Source organism: Eurosta solidaginis, chromosome 1 (assembly GCF_040869045.1).
Source record: "Eurosta solidaginis isolate ZX-2024a chromosome 1, ASM4086904v1, whole genome shotgun sequence".
In the NCBI taxonomy this organism is placed as follows: Eukaryota; Metazoa; Arthropoda; class Insecta; order Diptera; family Tephritidae; genus Eurosta; species Eurosta solidaginis.
Genome location: NC_090319.1, coordinates 34,726,866 through 34,748,159, shown reverse-complemented (window position 1 = coordinate 34,748,159; position 21,294 = coordinate 34,726,866). Strand labels below are relative to the sequence as shown.

The 21,294-nt window shown below is 38.0% G+C and overlaps 1 protein-coding gene across 2 annotated transcripts in view; it reads left to right on the top strand.

Moving 5' to 3' along the window:
- The window catches only part of sra (RRM_RCAN_like domain containing protein Sra), a 114,853-nt gene extending 94,850 nt beyond the window's left edge, over positions 1 to 20,003 (top strand). For both annotated transcript variants that reach the window (XM_067785916.1, XM_067785925.1), the window contains exon 2: positions 10,383 to 20,003. In XM_067785916.1, coding sequence (XP_067642017.1) covers positions 10,471 to 11,313 — 843 coding nt within the window. In that variant the 5' untranslated portion in view covers positions 10,383 to 10,470 and the 3' untranslated portion in view covers positions 11,314 to 20,003. The remainder of the gene's footprint in view (positions 1 to 10,382) is intronic.
- The last annotated feature ends 1,291 nt before the right edge of the window (positions 20,004 to 21,294 follow it).

Below are 21,294 nucleotides of genomic sequence, written 5' to 3'. Positions count from 1 at the left end.
TTTATTCAACAGTTTAGCGATACGAACTTAGCAGAGGGTTGCAAATAAGAGGATTTGCAGCAAATTCGTTACAATTGGTGTCAGAAGAGGAATTGTTGAATAAATTCCAGAGGACAACAAGGACATGGCAAAGTTCAGTGAATTAAAGATCCAGCAACTAAAGAAGGAGTTAGAGAACCGTGCATTGAATACAAGCGGCGTTAAACACGAACATCTGGCACGGCTAAGAGAGGCAATGGAAGCAGAAGGAATTGATGTGGAAGAGTATGTCTTTCATCTTGATGGCGAGGAGACAACAAAAATTGAAGAGAAAAACGAAAAATCGCAGACGGTTACCAGCACAGACTTGAACATGATATTGGCTGCAATATCTGCACAAACATCGACAGTAGCATCAATGTCGTCACAAATGTCATCACAACTGGAAGAGCAGAAGACATATATGGCATCACAACTGGAAGAACAGAAGACATATATGGCATCCAAGATGGAAACTCAACTGGAAGAACAGAAAACGTATATGTCATCTCAACTGGAAGAACAGAAAACGTATATGTCATCTCAACTGGAATCGCAGGAGAACCGTATAACATCGAAGATTGAAGCACAAGAGGCACGAATATCCGAAATGTCGGCACAAATATCAGCGCAGATCTCTGCTCAACTGGAAGAGCAAGAAGGGCGTATTTCCTCGAAGTTTGAAGAAAAAATCGAGGCCGAGGTGGATGCTTTGAGAGGACGTATCGAGCAGTTGCAACTAAATCGCCCAGCAGTTTCAACGAGTAATCCAAAAGTAAAAACACCATCCTTTGACGGTTCTGTTCCTTTTCAGGTCTTTAAGCTACAGTTTGAGAAGACCGCAGCAGTGAACCAATGGAATGCTGAAGATAAAGTTGCCGCACTCTTCGTAGCATTGAAAGAACCAGCTGCCGAAATCTTACAGACTATTCCAGAGTACGAACGGAACAGTTATGACGCATTGATGGCTGCTGTAGAACGGCGATACGGAAGCGAACACAGGAAACAGATATTTCAAATAGAATTGCAAAACCGCTACCAAAAAGCTAACGAGACTTTGCAGGAGTTTGCTTCTGACATTGAAAGATTGGCTCATCTTGCAAATTCGGATGCACCCGTGGAATACACGGAAAGAGTGAAGATTCAGAGCTTTATAAATGGCATACGGGACGTCGAAACGAAGCGAGCCACATACGCGAACCCAAAGCAAACATTTTCTGAAACGGTATCCCATGCATTGACCCAGGAAACGGCGTCATTATTGAGTAAACCAGCATACAAAGCTCATCGTATGGAAGTAGAAAGGCCAGAGTGTGTAGATACAATTTTGGAAGCTCTGAAGGGATCACAACAGAAAAATGCCGGAGTTATGAAATGTTTCAAGTGCGGTAACTCAGGTCACATTGCACGTCATTGCGATCTTGGTCCTAATAGTTCCAACAATGTGGGTGGCCGTAAACGCAAAGCTGGCGGAAATGAGCAAGAGCGTGTCGGATGTAAAGAACGAAAACTTGCCCCTGCTATTGAATGTCCTGTGATATCTGTGTCGCAGATTGGAAGGAAATCAAGCAGTCTTACCATCAGAGGGAATGTGGAAGGTAAAGAGCGTGTACTGACTGTAGATACGGGGGCATCTCATTCCTTGATTCGATCTGATTTGGTCTACAGGAGAGTAAAGTCATTACCTGGAGCAAGGTTGCGTACGGCCACAGGCGAGTATAATCAAGTCCAAGGCGAAGTGGTATGTGAGGTATTAATTGGAAAAGTCATGGTTCTACACAAATTCGTTGTGGCGGAGATCGTTGATGAAGTCATATTGGGAGTGGACTTCTTGGTTGACCATGATGTCAGGATCGATATGCGGAGAAAAATTATGCGCTATAAGAACCAGGACATACCACTTAACTTTAGTTTGGAAAAAGGGTTCAGCAGTAATCGGGTACTGGTGGAAAAGACTCGACAAAGACCACGAAAGTCAAAGGCAAAGGTAGATAGATCGAATGGGCCAAATAAATCAAAATCAAAAGTACCTGCGAGAGAAACACTGGCATTGACAAAACCTAAAAGATGCAGGAAAACGAAGCAACGAATTTCCGAGAAAGAATGCGAGGGTAGTTTCAAGCCGGAGCGCACTACTGTTGTGAAATGTGGGAACGATACCGTTTATGCAAAGCAAATCCGTCCAGCGCAAGCTCTACGAAGTGGTTCATTGACCAAACAACAGAGTGTGAAGGAATGGCCCAGGGTAATGAGTAGTAAGATGAAACACTGGCATGACAAGAACTTTAATTCGGAAGCTTTCTTGGCGGGAGATTTGGTACTGTTAAACAACCCTCACCGGCGGAAAGGTGTTCCAGCCAAAATTCGGTGCAGTTGGGAAGGCCCGTACAAAGTTGTGAAGAAGATCAGTGATACCATCTACCGCATACAAACCACTGGGAAACCACGGATTAGAAGAGTGGTACATTTGGAGATGCTAGCGGCAGTTAGATCGGGAGATTTGTCTGATCGGGACGATCAGACTTAGGTGGAGGGCAGTGTCACGGATATTAGCATCACTAAGCTATACCATCACTAAGGCGATGCTAAGGCCATGCCGAAAGAGATGTCACACACAGATGCATTTACTTATACGCCTATGTATGCGCGAGAGACTGTAAACTACAAACATTCACATCTATAATTCAGTCATTATGTATCTACATAAACGAATAAATAATTGCGTCTACACATATGTACGTATACGAGCAGCGGAGCGGCAATGCACAAACACATGCATATATCTTATCTGAGTTGTCACAAGAGAGAGCAATAATTTGTGCACGTAGTTGTGGCTGGCGATTTTGTAGCCGAAAATAACTAGTAAGTTCTGGAAATCGAAGAGCCTAGAAGTATGCAGCGTAAACTATAAAAGCGGGGCAGGCGAGTAAGAAGGAGTTCAGTTTGATTTGAGATTTGGATTAAGCGCTATCTAGCGAGCTATAGCAGTATTATTTTGAATAGTAGAGTTTCATTTGAGCTGTCAATCAGTTTGGTTATTAAGTAAGCTATTCGTTGCAAAGTACAAGTGTTATTGTGAAGTACTTGAATAAAGGCCATTTTGCATTATTACATATTGGAGTTATTTATTCAACAGTTTAGCGATACGAACTTAGCAGAGGGTTGCAAATAAGAGGATTTGCAGCAAATTCGTTACAATACTTAAGAATTTTGTCGTAAAGTATGGCAAAGAAAAGCAATCTGCTTTCACTTTAAAAAATGGTGAACAGGCAAACTTTAATCAATTACGATCAACAAAATAATTTATAACGTTTTTGTAACAATAGCAAATGTACGCAGATACGGTATATATACATTAGTGTGGGTCGATTTGTATGGACGAAAGTTAACCGATATCGCGCCATCGATTTTTCGATAGGATTTGGGCTCAAGAAAAAAGTTCTACTACACATATCCAAAAAAAAATAATTTTCGAGCCTGCGAAAAAAAGTCAAAAAAATGAAATTTCGCAGGCTCGAAAATTATTTTTTTGGGTATGCGTAGTGGAAATTTTTTTTCCTGAGCCCACATCCTATCGAAAAATCGATGGCGCGATATCGGTTAATACATCGACCCAGTCTAATATACATACATATATTTCATTTGGGATTTTTTCTCGACTAATACTGGATAATTTGGGGTACCTTCCGGCATCATTTCTAGATGGTTTTGGGTATCCGTCCGGGATCCCGTCGGGGTCATTTCGGGACTTTTTCGCGACTAATACGGGATCATTTAGGGTACCTTCCGGCATCATTTCTAGATGGTTTTGGGTATCCATCCCTTATCCCGTCGGGGTCATTTCGGGACTTTTTCGCGACTAATACGGAATCATTTGGGGACCCTTTCGGCATCATTTCTGGAGGGTTTTAGGGATCCGTCCGGGATCCCATCAGGGTCATTTCGGGACTTTTTCGGGATCATTTGGGGTACCTTCCGGCGTCATTTCTAGTTGGTTTTGGGTATCCGTCCGGGATCCCGTCGGGGTCATTTCGGGCCTTTTTCGGGACTAATACGGGATCATTTGGGGACCCTTTTGGCATCATTCCTGGGGTTTTAGGGATCCGTCCGGGATCCCATCAGGGTCATTTCGGGACTTTTTCGGGATCATTTGGGGTACCTTCCGGCATCATTTCTAGATGGTTTTGGGTATCCGTCCGGGATCCCGACGGGGTCATTTTGGGATTTTTTCTCGACTAATACGGAATAATTTGGGGTAACTTCCGGCATCATTTCTAGATGGTTTTGGGTATCCGTCCGGGATCCTGTCGGGGTCATTTAGGGACTTTTTCGCGATTAATACGGGATCATTTGGGCACCCTTTCGGCATCATTTCTGGAGCGTTTTAGGGATCCCATCAGGGTCATTTCGGGACTTTCTCGGGATCATTTGGGGTACCTTCCGGCATCATTTCTAGATGGTTTTGGGTATCCGTCCGGGATTCCGACGGGGCCATTTTGGGACCTTTTCTCGACTAATAGGGGATCATTTGGGGTACCTTCCGGCATCATTTCTAGATGGTTTTGGGTATCCGTCCGGGATCCCGTCGGGGTCATTTAGGGACTTTTTCGCGACTAATACGGGATCATTTGGGGACCCTTTCGGCATCATTTCTGTGTGGTTCTCTGGATAAGTCTAGAATCGTGTCGCTGTCATTTCGGGTTTTTTTTGGGACTATTCCGGGAACTTTTGGGAGACCCTTCCGGGGCATTTCTGGATGGTTTTCGGGATCCGTCCGCGATATCTTCGGGGTCAATTCGTGTCTTTTTCGGGATAAATTCGGGATCATTTGTTGGATCCTATCAGGTTATCAGCTCATATAGATCTTTTTTTTTTACTCAATTACAAAATAAAGTGCATTAGACAGAAAAAAATGTTTAAACAGATAACTTGACAAGCAGGCTAACGTGAATAGCCCATACATTTCATTTTCTCCTTGCGGACGGGGCCGCGGGTAAATGCTAGTATATTTATAAAGAAAAAAGGAACTCACGCGGAAAGAGGAGCGCAGGCTGTTCCACTTGGCAGATACCTCAAATCGCGACATCTTTAAAATATCCGCCACATCTTGTCATTGAGTCTCCCTCAAATTCCGGTCCCTGTATTGAGACGAAAGAAAATTCAAGGTCCCCTCCTTGACCTCTACTTCCTGCAATAGCCTCTCCGTTTGCTCGGCTGTCCATTTTTCAGTCAGTTTTCTCACCCGCTTCCTTTTTTCAGTGGTACTACCGACTGGGTGAACGAAAATTGCAGAAATTGAAGCTGACTTATCCATTACGTCCTCCAACTACTCCAACCCCAAACGGGAACCCTACTCAAAAATGTCCCTTTCTTTTGATACCCATGTCGGCATATCTCATGCAACTTTTTTAATTTCGAATAGGTGGCAACCCTAAATGGCAACCCTACTCAAAAATAACCCTATTGTAATGCGGAGTGAAATACCTTTCGTTTGATACCCATATCGGCATATCTCATGCATTTTTTTATTTCGAATAGGTGGCAACCCTACTCAAAAATGTTCCTATAGTAATGCGGAGTGAAATATCTTTCGTTTGATACCCATATCGGCATATCTCATGCAATTTTTTTTCAATTTCGAATAGGTGGCAACCCTAAATGGCAACCCTACTTAAAAATTACCCTATTGTAATGCGGAGTGAAATACCTTTCGTTTGATACCCATATCGGCATATCTCATGCATTTTTTTTAATTTCGAATAGGTGGCAACCCTAAATGGCAACCCTACTCATAAATGTTCCTATAGTAATGCGGAGTGAAATACCTTTTGTTTGATACCCATATCGGCATATCTCATGCAATTTTTTTCAATTTCGAATAGGTGGCAACCCTAAATGGCAACCCTACTCAAAAATTACCCTATTGTAATGCGCAGTGAAATACCTTTCGTTTGATAGCCATATCGGCATATCTCATGCAATTTTTTTCAATTTCGAATAGGTGGCAACCCTAAATGGCAACCCTACTCAAAAATTACCCTATTGTAATGCGGAGTGAAATACCTTTCGTTTGATACCCATATCGGCATATCTCATGCATTTTTTTTAATTTCGAATAGGTGGCAACCCTAAATGGCAACCCTACTAATAAATGTTCCTATAGTAATGCGGAGTGAAATACGTTTCGTTTGATACCCATATCGGCATATCTCATGCATTTTTTAATTTCGAATAGGTGGCAACCCTTAATGGCAACCCTACTCATAAATGTTCCTATAGTAATGCGGAGTGAAATACCTTTCGTTTGATACCCATAACGGCATATCTCATGCAATTTCTTTAAATTTCGAATAGGTGGCAACCCTAAATGGCAACCCTACTCAAAGATGTCCCTATTGTAATGCGGAGTGAAATACCTTTTGTTTGATGCCCATATCGGCATATCTCATGCATTTTTTTTTTAATTTCGAATAGGTGGCAACCCTACTCAAAAATGTTCACATAGTAATGCGGAGTGAAATACCTTTCGTTTGATACCCATATCGGCATATCTCATGCAATTTCTTTAAATGTCGAATAGGTGGCAACCCTAAATGGCAACCCCACTCAAAAATGTTCCTATTGTAATGCGGAGTGAAATACCTTTCGTTTGATACCCATATCGGCATATCTCATGCAATTTCTTTAAATTTCGAATAGGTGGCGACCCCAAATGGCAACCCTACTCAAAAATGTCCCTATTGTAATGCGGAGTGAAATACCTTTCGTTTGATACCCATATCGGCATATCTCATGCAATTTTTTTAAATTTCGAATAGGTGGCAACCCTAAATGGCAACCCTACTCAAAAATGTCCCTATTGTAATGCGGAGTGAAATACCTTTCGTTTGATACCCATATCGGTATATGTCATGCAATTTTTTTTTTTTAATTTCGAATAGGTGGCAACCTTGTGAGACATTCTGAGTGGCAACACCTAAGTAGAAAGTCTTAGAAGGTGATACATTATCTCTGTGCCAAATTTCATTTAAATCGGTTGAGCCGTTCCCGAGATCGTTCGGCTATACAAACAAACAAGAATTGCTCGTTTAATGACAGATTTGCCAGCATGTCGGCAAATCTGTTTTGTGCGTCAAACGTTTCCAACTGCGCTGGCAAACTGAAATTTGGTCGTTTTCACTTGGATGCCATTTTGTCTGACAGTGAGCTGTCAAACCTGACTGCAAACGCAACTGACACTATTTGGCAGCCCGTTTTCATTATTTTGGCAACATTTGACGACATATATGCCATAATGAAAACGAGGCTTAAGTAATCTGCATCACAGTGATGCATTAGGAGACAATATCCCACCGTATGCAACAAGCCCTGCGCATCATAGAAAGAATTGTCTCTCAATCCTTACACAATTGTCCAAGTGTCTTTTACTCGGGGAAGAAAGCTATCCGTACCAGAACCTTCCCTGTATGACACGAAATGAAAGCAAAATACCTAGGGGTGACTACATCTACATATATGCTACCTTGAAAAAATTAACAAGAGCTATCTTCGCCTGCATTCGCCTCTATGGCATAACATGAGGACTATCTCGCAACATGGTAAAAATAAATAAATAAATAAGGTGAGATAGTCTATGGCGAAATTTTAGGCCGAGCTTCTCTTCGACTGCGTCGCGCTCCATTTAATATTTCCTACAAATTGACGGTACGGAAAATAAATTTTGTATGCTGACTCCCAACGTCATCTGCAAGGCAGATGAGTTTTCACTGAGAAGCTTTTTATGGCAGAAATACAAATCACTGCCGAGGGGCGATCCCACTTAGAAAGCTTTATTCTGTTTGAAAAAAACTTGTTTCTAAACATTTGATGCTGCTTTGCCCGAGGCGTGAACCAAGGATCTTCGGTGTGGTAGGCTGAGCACGCTACCACCACACCACGGCTGCCGCCAACTATGCTTCCTTAGTTTGGTGGCCGTTCCCACCCCAACACTTACTCCTACTCCCATTCGCGTTCTTACTACCATTTTCGCTATCACTACAACTCTTTTTCTCACTCCTATTCCCGCTCTCACTCCCACTCCCTCTCCCACTGCACCCCCACTTATTATATATGGTACTCTATAATAAATTTTAGATAAATTTTTAAAATAATTGCAGAGATAAGAAGAATGTAAACTTTACCCAATAGGGGGCGTAGCACCGCCTACTTTCCCAAAAAAAATTATCAAAATCGGTCAAGTCGTTTTTCGTTTTAGCGAGACTATAACCCACAGCAGCTCATTTTCATATACGTACATATACAGAAGAGATTAAATATTGACCCACCCTAAGGGAATGATAACCACGATCCAATTTTCTCGTAATTTCAATTATATAATTATAATTAATTTCAATAGATGTAAAAAAAAAGAAATTTATTTAAGGAATATATTTGTGACTAATTTAATAATCGTCTATCTTATGAAAAAGTGCTATTAAACAAATGTCTATAAAACAGTAATTACCTAGTAAAGTTTAATTATGCCATTTTTATTGTACTCCGTCTTCATATTTGACATCAATTCCATGCTTTTTCCATAAAGTTGTTCATACGCCATGGTATCTCTCTCATTTGTTGTTTGCTTTGGTGTACAGCCGCCTTTTTTTGTTGTCAATTGCCAGATGCAACGTCTCATTTACTTTGCATTTACAAGTCTTAATTAATTTTACTTTAACACGAAGCAAAAACAACAACAAAAGTATGGCTGAAATTGGGTGTTAAGTTGTTAGACATTTAACTGACAGTCAGTTTACTACTTTCGCTTATACGAAAAATAAATCTTACGCCAGGATGCAAAAATAATTTTTTTTTTATTTGAACCAAATTCGTTACAAAAGTTTAGGTTAGGTAAGGTAAAACTAGCCGGTCCATAAGAATATCACATAGGCTGAATGTGTTCATAGTGTTTAGAGAAGTTTGGTCGACTTCCGCCAGAAAGGCATTGCGATGATCTCTTCTACACACAGAAAGAAAGTGGTAGAAAAAGACGAGTTTCTACCACTTTCACCCTTTCATTAACTTTATCATCATACTTCTCTCTTTTCATCTACCTCGCCATACAAAAAAAAAGTTATTACACAAATCGCAACATAAACTCTTTTTTTTTTTTTTTAGAATAGATCGACTTCCCATAGCGAAACGTATCCCAAATACATTGCAGTTAAAAAGGGATATATACTAAATGTCAGTGAATAGTTACGAATCGATTAGAACAAATGTGATGTTTTAAATAATTTTATTATACCCTTTCTCTTTATCGAAAATAGGGAATAAAAATTCTGTTTTCTCTTAAAAAAAATATCCAAAATAATTTTCAATTCTGAATTTTTATTTGATATTATGATACAAGAGGAATCCAATAACCTCCTATCAAAGACGCTCATGACTACGTACAACATAGCTTATCCCCTTAGAAGATTTAGCGGAATAACAAAGCCGCCATGGTGGAGCAAGGAGCGTATTATTTCTAGAAGACATGTAAAATAAATGTTTGAGCTGGCAAAGAACGCAGAAACCGAACCTTGTAGGGAGGAGTATAGAGATCTTTGGAGCATCTACAAACGCAAAGTCCATAGGGCGCACAAAGCCGCATGAAAAAATATCCGTGCTGACATCGAGTGCTCCTGCGTAAAAGCGACGTTACAGAAGATCCTAGTCTGGGGAAATAGAATCCAGCGACTAGGGTATATATGTATCTTTGCTTACCAGCTTGTTAGATAGCTTGATTTGTCGTGTTATCGATTGCCCCTGAAATATCAACAAAAACGTAGTGGGTTATATTTTTAGATTCCAAAGCCTTTCAATCTTTTCCGTGAGGCTATGATTAGCCGTTTCCATGGATTTTCCTCACTGATAGGCAAGTTCAATTCATTATCCAAAAATGTAACCATACCCTTTAAGACAAACGAACTAAGGCTAATTGGTCACGATATGGCGAGGGCAGTTGATCCACCTGTTTGGAATGTAGCCGAGCAGTAGAGATGTCTTATTTAAATTGGAGGGGACGTGGGCTATTGGGTGAGTTCCCTGCTATAGTACACAGGTAAAAACCCCATCCGCTCCTGCTTACTTGAATGGGCTGAAAGTAGACAAAGCCCATTGCACTCGCTTGACAGTGAAGAGCTTTGTCAGCAAGCCTCCCCATGAATATTGATAGCCTGCTATAAGTATAAATGCAATTTCGAAAAAAAAGAAACGCTGATGACTGAGCTTCACTTAATGATTATGAATGAACATTATGCCTATTGGCGTAAAATAAAAAATAAATGTATCTAGACAAATATTTAACATCATTAATAAAATATTTTTTATTTTTGTATTTTTAGTTATTTTTTCACCTTTAATCTACGTCTGAGCAGCACATCCATCGAACTCGGGTACCCTAAACACACATAAATATATCAAGAGCTAAAAATGTCAGCGTCGCGTGCAAATACACCACCGTCCGAAACAAATGATCCAACGTCACATAACAACAACAATGTCAATAGCAATAATAGTGACACAAATCACAACAACAATTCGAAGTTGAAATCATCACAAAGTAATGACGCAAGCAGTAGTGAAAAATTTTCACCAGATCAGGATATATTTATAAATGCAGCCGATGGTTTACCCAGCAAACATCCAACTCTACCCGATGGTGAAGTAGATAGCGAAAATGAGCAAGATGCTGTAGATCCAGATTCTTTTGATGATTTACCAACATCCATAATTGTAACAAATATACACTCTGAGGTATTTACAAATCCTGATCTAAAACAAGAAATGGAAGAACTTTTCCGCACATTCTGCGATTCAGCGACCTTTCAATGGTTACGAAGTTTCCGACGTTTACGCGTTAACTATGATAATGCCATAGCAGCAGCAAATGCGCGCATTAAATTGCATCAATACGAATTTAATAAGAAAACCGTTATAACATGTTATTTTGCACAGCCGGTAACACCAGTTTCTAATAAAAATTTACAACCACCAGCGCCAGTGAAACAGTTCCTAATTTCACCACCCGCTTCACCGCCAGCCGGCTGGGAGCCACGAGAGGAAAATGAACCATTAGTTAATCATGATCTTCTAGCAGCATTAGCCAGTTTGACACCGGGCGAATCGCACGAATTACATCCACAAAGCGAAGATCAGCCGGGAATTATTGTACATACGGCCATGTTACCGGAAGGTGCTGTAACAGCACCAATCGCCACAATCTCCGCACCAAAGCCAATCATTGTACAGACCAAGTGTCCAGAGCGAGCGTAAAATGTGAGAGAAAATATTGGAAGGTTATTTAGGGGTTTTGCTGAATGATTTTTTTAATGCTGCGCTATGAAGGGAGAGACGAAATAATTTTAAGTATAAAAGTAGGTGCTGAGCACCCAATAAATAAAAACAAAGTGTAAAAGAAACTAACTACATGTATATATTGTTAATCTAAAGAAAAATATTAGTAAAAAATATATGTGACCCGGTCTATGAATAGGTGGCTTATGACTAAAAAAAAAACAGCTGTTAACAGCTGTTTCTCGCAATTTCCTTTTTTGAGTCATAAGCCAACTTTTCATAGACCGGGTCACATATATATATAGATCTATGTATACTATTACGTCGGCTTAAATTTAATAACCCACATCAGCAGTTGTGGTTTTTTCAGTAGTTGGTTAAGCTTAGCTTAAACTAAGTTTGCTTAAACTCTAGTCAAATTTAAACTCCAGCTAAACTACTGAGCAGTTTTTCAGTCGCAGTTTAAGGCCGCCTTTGGGGTATGCTGTTTTGTGCGGTAACATTGGTTTTTTTTATTGTCTAGATAATTTGTAGATACGGCAACAGCTGGATTTTTTTTACCCAACAAACATGGAAAAAAAATTTTTGCAGCGAAATATATATCTAGTTCCGGAAGTGACATCCAACATCGTTATTTAATTATTCTTAAACCAGATCGTTCTCTATTTGATATCCAACTTCATTCTCCAATCACTTTCAAACCTTTGAGAAATTTTGTAAAATTAAAAGTTTTTGAGTTGATCTCCAACCTCATTAATATTTTCCAATTATTATGGTAATTTTGAGTTTTTGAGAAATGTACCGTTCTCAAATGAATATTCAACACATTTCTCCAGTTGATATCCTAGATTGCATATCGGGTTGAGGTGGAGTTGAAAAAAATCTTCAAAGGTGGTACCACCAAAACCAACAGCTCTTCATTGAAATAAACACCTGGTTGATAGCAGTAATGAAGCGTAATTCATCAAAAATAAATTATATAGACGGCCGCCGTGGTGTGATGGCAGCGTGCTGTACCTACTACACCGAAGATTCTGGGTTCACGCCCCAGGCAAAGCAACATCAAAATTTTATAGACAAGGTTTTTCAATTAGAGGACCATTTTTCTAAGCGGAGTCGCTCCTCGACAGTGTTTGGTAAGCACTTCGAGTGTACTTCTGCCTAGAGCTGCAAAAGTATCTATATAAATATCGATACATCGAGTACTAGGTTCATGGTGCGATTATCGATGTTTTTTTCTAAATATCGAGTACTGTATTCCCATTTCTTATTCCTTTTTCTAGAGGCAGAATTACCAGCGTCTAAAACTTTGGCAAGAAAAATAAAACATGAATAAATAAAATTACATACATTATGTCAGATTTGTGTTTATTTTAGATGAATAACTAACAAGTTGGTGGCTCTGAATATTGAAAAATTCTTACAAAAGTTCAATGTGAAAAGTACGTTATTTTTTTCATATTATATACACATATATACATGTGTTCGTATATGTATCCATTTTGACAAAATCAGTAATACTTTTGCAATATGCCACTATTGCAAAAAATGTTATAAAACTAGTGGTAATACGTCCAATTTGTTTCACCATCTAGAACGATCGCATACAACTGCAAATTTAGATTCACATAGCTCGCCAAATAAGATTGATTTTTATATGAAAAAAACATATGAAGATCCATCATCACGTAAAAAGGCTTTTGACAGCGCCCTACTAGGGTTTACCGCAGACGTTCGACCTTTCCCAATAGTGGATGACAAAGGGTGTTGTAACTTTGCAGAATATGTTTTATGATAGTTTCGAAGTTATGAAGACAATATTAAATATATATATACATGTACATATTGTATTTACATAAATGTCTGATATATACCTGATATTGCTTTTAAATTGAGTAAGCGCTTTTCACTATAAAAAAATTCGATTTATGTATATGGCGATATATCGATACCCTTTCCTTAAACATCAAAAATATCGAGTAAGCCGAACATCGATACTTTTGCAGCACTACTTGTGCCATGAAAAGCTCTCAGTTAAAACTCATCTGCCTTAGAGATGCCGTTCGGAGTCGGAATAAAACAAGTAGGTTCCGTCCCGTAAATTTGTAAGAAAAATTAAAAGGAGCACGACGCAAATTGGAAGAGAAGCTCGGCCTAAAATCTCTTCGGAGGTATTGCATATACTTATATCATTTTATTTTCGTGAAAATACTGTAGTATGGATTCTTACATTTGAGTCCATTCAGAGAACCACAAGTTGATACTTAAATTTTTTCAACTTAAGTCATAGCATTTTTTGCTTTATAAAAAATTCCCTCTTTTGCTGAGTACGCTTATTCTCGAACTGAGCCACTGTTTCGAAACAACTCTTGAGATTTGAGAAATATGCCTAGTTATCAACGTGAGCTGTAATGGTACTCAAGCCCAAATGCTTGTTGGGTTGAGTACGCTATTTCGTACGAACGCAAATAACTGATATCTTAACTAGAGTTTAATCCCGCAGGTTGGCCGCTTAAGCTCAGCTTAAACTTCATTTAAAGTAGACTGAAAAACTGCAGAATAAGGTTAAGCGTAGTTTAACTGACAAACTGAGTTGAACTTGTACTGAAAACCCGAGCCTTAGATGGTACAATGATCTCTGACTCACCTTGCATATGTGTGTATGTATATTACATTAATGCCAGTTTTAAAACGTTGCTCAAATGGTAATAATTCTCGTTTTGAAAATGTCTCTAGTAGCAATGAATTTTTTTTTAAACAAAACCATCAGCATACATTTTTAAACCCAGCTATACTCATCGGTGCGGAACGTTGGCTGTAGACATAGACTTACTTTTGTATATCAATATTATCAGTGTTGAAAAATATTTTAATTGGTTCAACTCCATCTGTCCGTCTGTGAGTTGTTACCGTTTTTGATAATACCTACTAAAGAGTCAACTCATGTCCTTCGATATGGAACTCTTACACTTTACCCATTTCATCACGGGAAATTTGGCACTGTCACCGACGAAATCCTCGGCGACCTTATTATCGGCAACATTGGGCACCCACGTTGTTGGTATTACGCTACCGACTGTCCTACACCGCTGTAACAAAATCCTCATGCCCTTCGCTGGCAGCACTTGGCGCAAAGACAAGACAGCCGGCTCTATGTACCGGAGCGACTCGGGATTTTTCCCGACCAAGGGCTGTAATTTCAGTGTAACCCGATTTAATTTGTTGTGTCCTTGGTCGCACCTATTGGATGGGGCGAAGCACTGGTATAACAACAACAACAACAACATACGCTCATAGCCACATATAAAGCAATTGCCCAGCCGTTTTATGCTATGCGACTTCGATATGGTTGCCGAGTCCAAAAGAAACACACTCGAACAAACTACAGGAATTTAAAGACACGCCGTTCAGAACTGCCACGTGACCCATCAACTTAGGGAGTCATCTACTATGAAGTAGGTAGGTAGGTGAAATGGCTGCGACCCTGGTCGACCAAGTAGCTATTTATAGCCGTTTTGATGCCATGTAACTCGTCTAAAAACCTACGGAATGTTACGGCCAATGTATTACAACCAGCCAGAGTTGTTGATAAAATTAAGAATATTCGGGATTGCTATCACAGATAACCCTCTGAGGTCTTCTAGAAACGGGGTTCCAAGGAACCTTAGCCGGGCTCTAGCTAGAGCCGGGCATTTACACATAAAGTGTTCTACTGTCTCCCTGGCATTTGGATCTTTGCAGCTTCTGCAGTATTCGCTATACGGAATGCCCATCTTTTCCGCATGCGTACCTACTGCCCAATGACCGGTGCAGACTGCTATCAGTTTGCGTGTGTTAGCCCTGGATTTGTTCAGAAGACTTCTCGTCCTCTTTCCGTCATAGTTTGGCCAAATGGATTTTGATATTGCACAGGTGAATAACAGGTGATGTTATTCCACTTTGTGCTTTCTTCAAATATAAGCTTTGGATATTCCCCTTGGCTACTGCTAAGGGTATGCCTACTTCGACACTGGTTATTTCCTCGTTCATCTCCGACTACTATAAAGAAATTCGGTACTCAAGAATTCAGCCGTATAAAGAAAAGAAGCACAAAAAGAGATATCCAACAAAGACTCGGTGAACTGCGTTCTCAAAGACAAATACCATAAACTCGCAGTAGAAGAAAGCTGCCTCCCCAAGGAAATGTACGTCACTCCAGCTCAACTTCGATCTGGATATTGTAATAGAATAAACCTTTACCTATCCACATTTATCCCCGAAATACCCAATGTCGGTCCCGTTTGTAATGGGCCTCTTAACATGACACCAATCATCTCTTCAATTGCAATAATGTGGAACCATTGCCTCTAACAAGCATATCTCTTTGGTCCAACCCTGTTGAAATTGCAAGTTTCCTCGGACTCCCGTTAGAGGATATTGATGACACTTTGTGAGTGATCGCACTTATTGGATGAAGCGAAACAGTGCTACAACAGCAACCCACTAGTTCCATCTAGTTTTAAACTAAATAAAAGTGAAAGCACAAAAAACTGATTTGAATACACAACGGGAATTTTTAGCAGTTGGCAATAAAAGCATTGTGGATAAAAAAAAGTGTGATATCTTATCCGTCAACTGCCTGACATGCCAACCTAATAAAACCGCACTGCGTTTTTTTAGCGCACGCAAACAACCGACGTTTTTTGCCCTAACCCAAATAAGCATGCGTTGCGACAATGTAAAGCAGGTGTGCAAACGTCAAGTCTAAATGTCACGCAGAACAAAAATTGGAAATCGAGTTAGGTTTTCACACAGCAAATTCAATTTGGGTTGCTCTCATACAAGTTGTATGTGCATGAGACATTTTTACGTGCGTTTATATTAGGGTGGCATGTGACAGGATGTTCAATATGGCTACTTTTTAGCGTTTTGGCAGGGGGTTCATTATGGCGGCCCTTGGCCCGGCTATCTTATATTATATACTTATATTTATTTATTTATTACGACTCTAAGAGCCTAGTTCAAAACATAAAAATATGATTGCATTAATTAACATGTGTACTTAATCTAAATTTTTAAATTAAAGAAAAAATTTTAATTATGACACATGTATCACTAATGCATTTAAATCTCAACGACTATATCATTTAATCGTCCTAGATTTGGTGTAGTCATACAACCGGCTGCTAAATAATATTCAGGTAGTTCGTTGAAGTATTTCAACCCTTTGTAAAAAAGACTATTTTGTTCCGATTCTGTTTTATAATTTGGCAATTTAAAATTATTTCTCTTCCTTGTATTTATATCATGGACCTCGTAATTAAATGTAATACCTGTTCTGAGATACTCTGGCAAAATTCCGTGCTTTATATTATAAATAAATTTCATTGTGTTAAAGAATATTTGTTGTTTAACGCTCATCCAATTTAAACTTAGAAGCATGTCTTGTATAGGAGTATCATAACGTTTGCTTAAAATAAAGCGCATTGCTTTATTTTGCATTTTTTGCAACTTATTAATTTGCGAATCTTTCATAATAAAAAATATTGTTGAGCAATAAATAAAGTAAGGCTCAACTATGGATCTATAAACCTTTACTTTGTAATAATTACTTAAGTTTTTACAAGTTCTTTGAATAAACCATAATTTTTTTGCTATTTTACTTACTGAATAGTCAACATGGGCATCAAATTTTAATTTGCAATCAATCTGAACACCCAAATATTTAATCGTATTTACTTTTTCTATTTCAATATTATTTATAGTAATAGTTTCAGAATTAGCAATGTTTTTTCTTGAAATAAGCATGTATTTAGTTTTTTCTATATTAATTTTAAGTATGTTTGTATACAGCCAGATATAAAGTGCGTTTAAGTCACTTTGTAACTTGATTCTTATATCATTTTCATTTTTGCCATTTATAGAAATTAGAGCATCATCAGCGAAAAGTTTTATGGAGCTGAATTTCAAAACAGAATTTATATCATTAATATAAATTTTGAATAAAATTGGTGCAAGAACAGAGCCTTGGGGTAGGCCAATCTTAACATCCACTTCGTCTGATATTATCGAACCAATTACTGTTCTTTGTTTGCGATTTGTTAAGAAATCTTTAAACCAATCCAGTTCAACATCCCTAATACCAATTCCTTCCAATTTTCCTAATAATATTTTTTTATCTATAGTTTCGAAGGCACTTTTAAGATCAATGAAAACTGCTATTATCGCCTTTTTATTATTAAGTTCTTCTTTCCATTCAGCTAAAACCATATTCAAAGCTGTTTCACAGGGATGTTTTTTTCTAAATCCTGATTGTTGAGGCATGAGTATATTTTTTTCTTCCAAGTATTGAACCAACTGGTTTTTGTTGAGGCATGAGTATATCTTTTTCTTCCAAGTATTGAACCAACTGGTTTTTTACCACAAAATCTTTTCATCACTAGCCAGTGTATTTATCGGACGTAACTCCTCTGCTTTTATTGTGTTATTAACTTTTTCGATTGGCACAATGGTAGAAGTTTTCCAAATACCCGGAACTATGCCACTACTTAAACTTTCATTTATGATTTGCGCATAGAAGTATCCCAGATATGATATCATGTCTTTAAGAACACCATCTGATAACAGCTTTTTACCACCTCGCTTAGATTTAAACGTCATGACAATTTTAATGACGTCGTCTGTACTAACTTTTACAAATTTGAAAATCCCATTTAACTGAATAGGAAAATTTACTTCTGTATAAAATTCTTCTATATTATTGCAAATATCATCAATGCTATCAACAAAATATTTATTTAGATTGTTAGCAATTTCAGATTCATTCATATATGCTGTACCGTTTGTCAAAATTTTCTTGAAAGAAGAGTCTTCATTAACCCTACTTATTGCGAATTTCAAATATTTCCACATCGCTTTACTATCTTTACTATTCATCTGTATCTTATGCTCCATATCAGCACACCGCCAGTATGTCTACTATGTGAATCGCATCGCACTAGTTTGTAAGTATGTATATTTAACTCTGAATTTGAAATTTCATTAGTGGTACATGTCTCAGCACATAATATTATAGCTGGATTTTTTATTTCAATAAGTCTTTCGAGTTCCTCTTTATTGCCTAAAATATTATTAATATTAAGATAAAGGCAAATAGGATATTGATTTCTTGATTGCTACTTTCTAGTTCTAGATTTACTTTCAATATATCTTTTATATGCGGGGCATTCCTGACTAAAGGCAGTATGGTGTATATCCGCTTCTTATAGTTTTTTATGTACAAGCTCACAACAATTTACACACTTAAAAATACTTGATGAGCAATCTTTTAAGTCATGATTTCCTGCACATTTACTACATGCTTTTTTGTTAATGCATTCAACAGCCTTATGATTAAAACCTAAACATTTAAAGCATTTAAATACTCTTACGTACTCAATGGTAATGCAAGAGTCCCACTCTATATTTATTCTCTTTTGGTGCAAAATATTTTCAAACGTCTCTGCATCTATTTTAACAAGTGCATTAAACATTCTTCTCTACGACTATAGTTCTCAAAAATCTTTACAACTTTAAACTCTTTACCCTCACATATACTATTGTTTCGTAATGCATTCTGCTAAGCGCTCACTGCTTAGTCTCTCTGTTAAACCAATCACTTTAAATATTTTCTTCATTTCTCTCTTGTCTTTAGTTTTCTCTGCATCGAACTCTTTTCCAATTTGTTCCGCTATTTTCTTCTGCAGTAGTTCGCATGACTCTTTATTCTTGCATTGGACTACAATCCCTCCGTTGTTTATTTCTTTCACTCCCGTCACATGACATTCGGGTGATAGAAAGAGATACAGGATGGGACAGAGATAGTCAATTACAAATCAGGTGATCCATTCTATTTGTAATTTTGACGTCTATGCAGAAGTTATCACACTTGTCTTATCCACAATGAATAAATGTGTTAAAGCGATTTTTTGTTCTCCTGTTAAACTTTGTTTGGCTGACAGAAGGTATTGAATATAAGTCAACGATATCCATATTGTTTTTTATTATTTTTTCGTTATTGAAAATGAATATTGTACTAGTTAAAATATTTGAGCTTGTAAGCTTTGTTTACAACAAAGAAGAATTTGTAGTAAGAAGTTCTGTATACATATTATGTTAACATAAACACATTTACCAACGTTAGAGAGGTATTGTGATTCTACATTAGACTTCTAATATATTTCTCGAATGCATCTCTTATCGAAAACTAGGTTAGATTTCGATTAGAGGATGATTGGAGAAACACTAGAAATGCGATGTTGTCACTGTTATCGATTATTTGTACGACATGATCACTCATCCTTAGTGTTATACAAAAAGTTGTGCGAAAATGTTGGTAGTTGCACAATAAATTTGTAAGTTGTAATAAATAAAACCAGTAAGTGAAAATGAATTTAAAAAAAGTAAGTGAGCATATTTTTGGCATCATATTTGACTGGCATTATAAAGAAAACGTGTCCTCATTCATACCTGAAATCAACACCGAGCTAAATAATGAAGGAAAAAGTAACTGTGAAAAATTCGTTTGAGTTAGGTTTTGAATAATTATAAGAATTATTACTATTGAATTATATTCATACTAAGTATATAAGCTTATAACCCATTAGAAGTATTTGATATAATAAAACTATGAAAATTGAATTGATTTTAAATACTTAAATTTTTTATATATTTAAACTAGCAGACCCGGCAGACGTTGTTCTGCCCTAAATTTGGCCTATATGCATACATTTTAAAAATCTTTTTCCGTCTAACTCTACCCTCCCCCCTCTACACTTTTTCCTAATCCTTTTATTCACTCCTCCCTCCGTCTTTTTCGCTTCATCTATCTCCATCTTCGTCTCTTTCTATCTCTTCTCAGTCTCCTCTCTTTTCTCTTCTTTCAATATCTTCTTCATCCCTTATTGCCTGTGCCAGAGGGTGGTATGTATTTTGTTCTAGTCCCAGTCCCACTCCGAGTCTCAGTCCCAGTCCGTTTCCGGTCTACTTCGCGGAAAAAAGGGTCGTAAATATTGATATAGGCAAATTTATATACCAAATTTCAGGCAAATCGCATAGGACGTATGTAAATAGGTATGTGGGCATGATTAATTCATATCCTTATTTCGGATTCGCATGCATATTTATCAGTTTTGCCAGATTGATGTGACTAAATCGAATATCACAATGAAAATTACTTTAGAGCTCTCAGCAACGGCTTTTATTTGATATCCATATTACCCACACATTCTAGGGGTTTATATATATAGATTTTTATTTTTCACACTGTATAAATGTATAAATTCTCTGAATTTACTGTCTAGTTTGAATCATAGATTTTGAGTTCTTTGTTTCTCTTAAAGAACTACCCCTCCCAATGTAGGCTATGCCCTATTTGAGACCTTACATTTCCCAGTGAAGAAGTCTAGATCTATATTTTCCATTTTAGATACTCGGATAAGTATGTACATCCCGAAACGCTTCATTTTGGCAGGTATTTGCAAATTATAATGGACTAAATGGCATCTGCATACGCCGTGATTTTGACTGGTCCCACATCGAACCGCCTGAGCCGTTGGTTGACCAGCGTCCATAGTAGTAGCGATATCCCGACCCACGGAGCGTACCCCTGCCTACTGCTTTCGTGGACTTAGTTGATCCATTTTGTGAAAGTTGCATATTCTTCAATGAAATAAGGACCATCCATGATTTTATGTTTCGAAACATTCTTGAAATCACCGGGAATGTCCAGAAGAATATTTACGGCATATTCCTGGTACTCCTGGGATTTTTGCATGTTCATAATCACCAACCACTATTTGCAGTGCAGTAAGCATGTTGTGCTGAAGAGACTAACGTTTCCTTCTGATTCCGTTTCACATACACATCTATTTCCCTGGCTTGAGCTACTTGCTCTAAGGCACTTATGCCTTTCTGCCTCTTAGCTTTCTAGATGCATTCGAT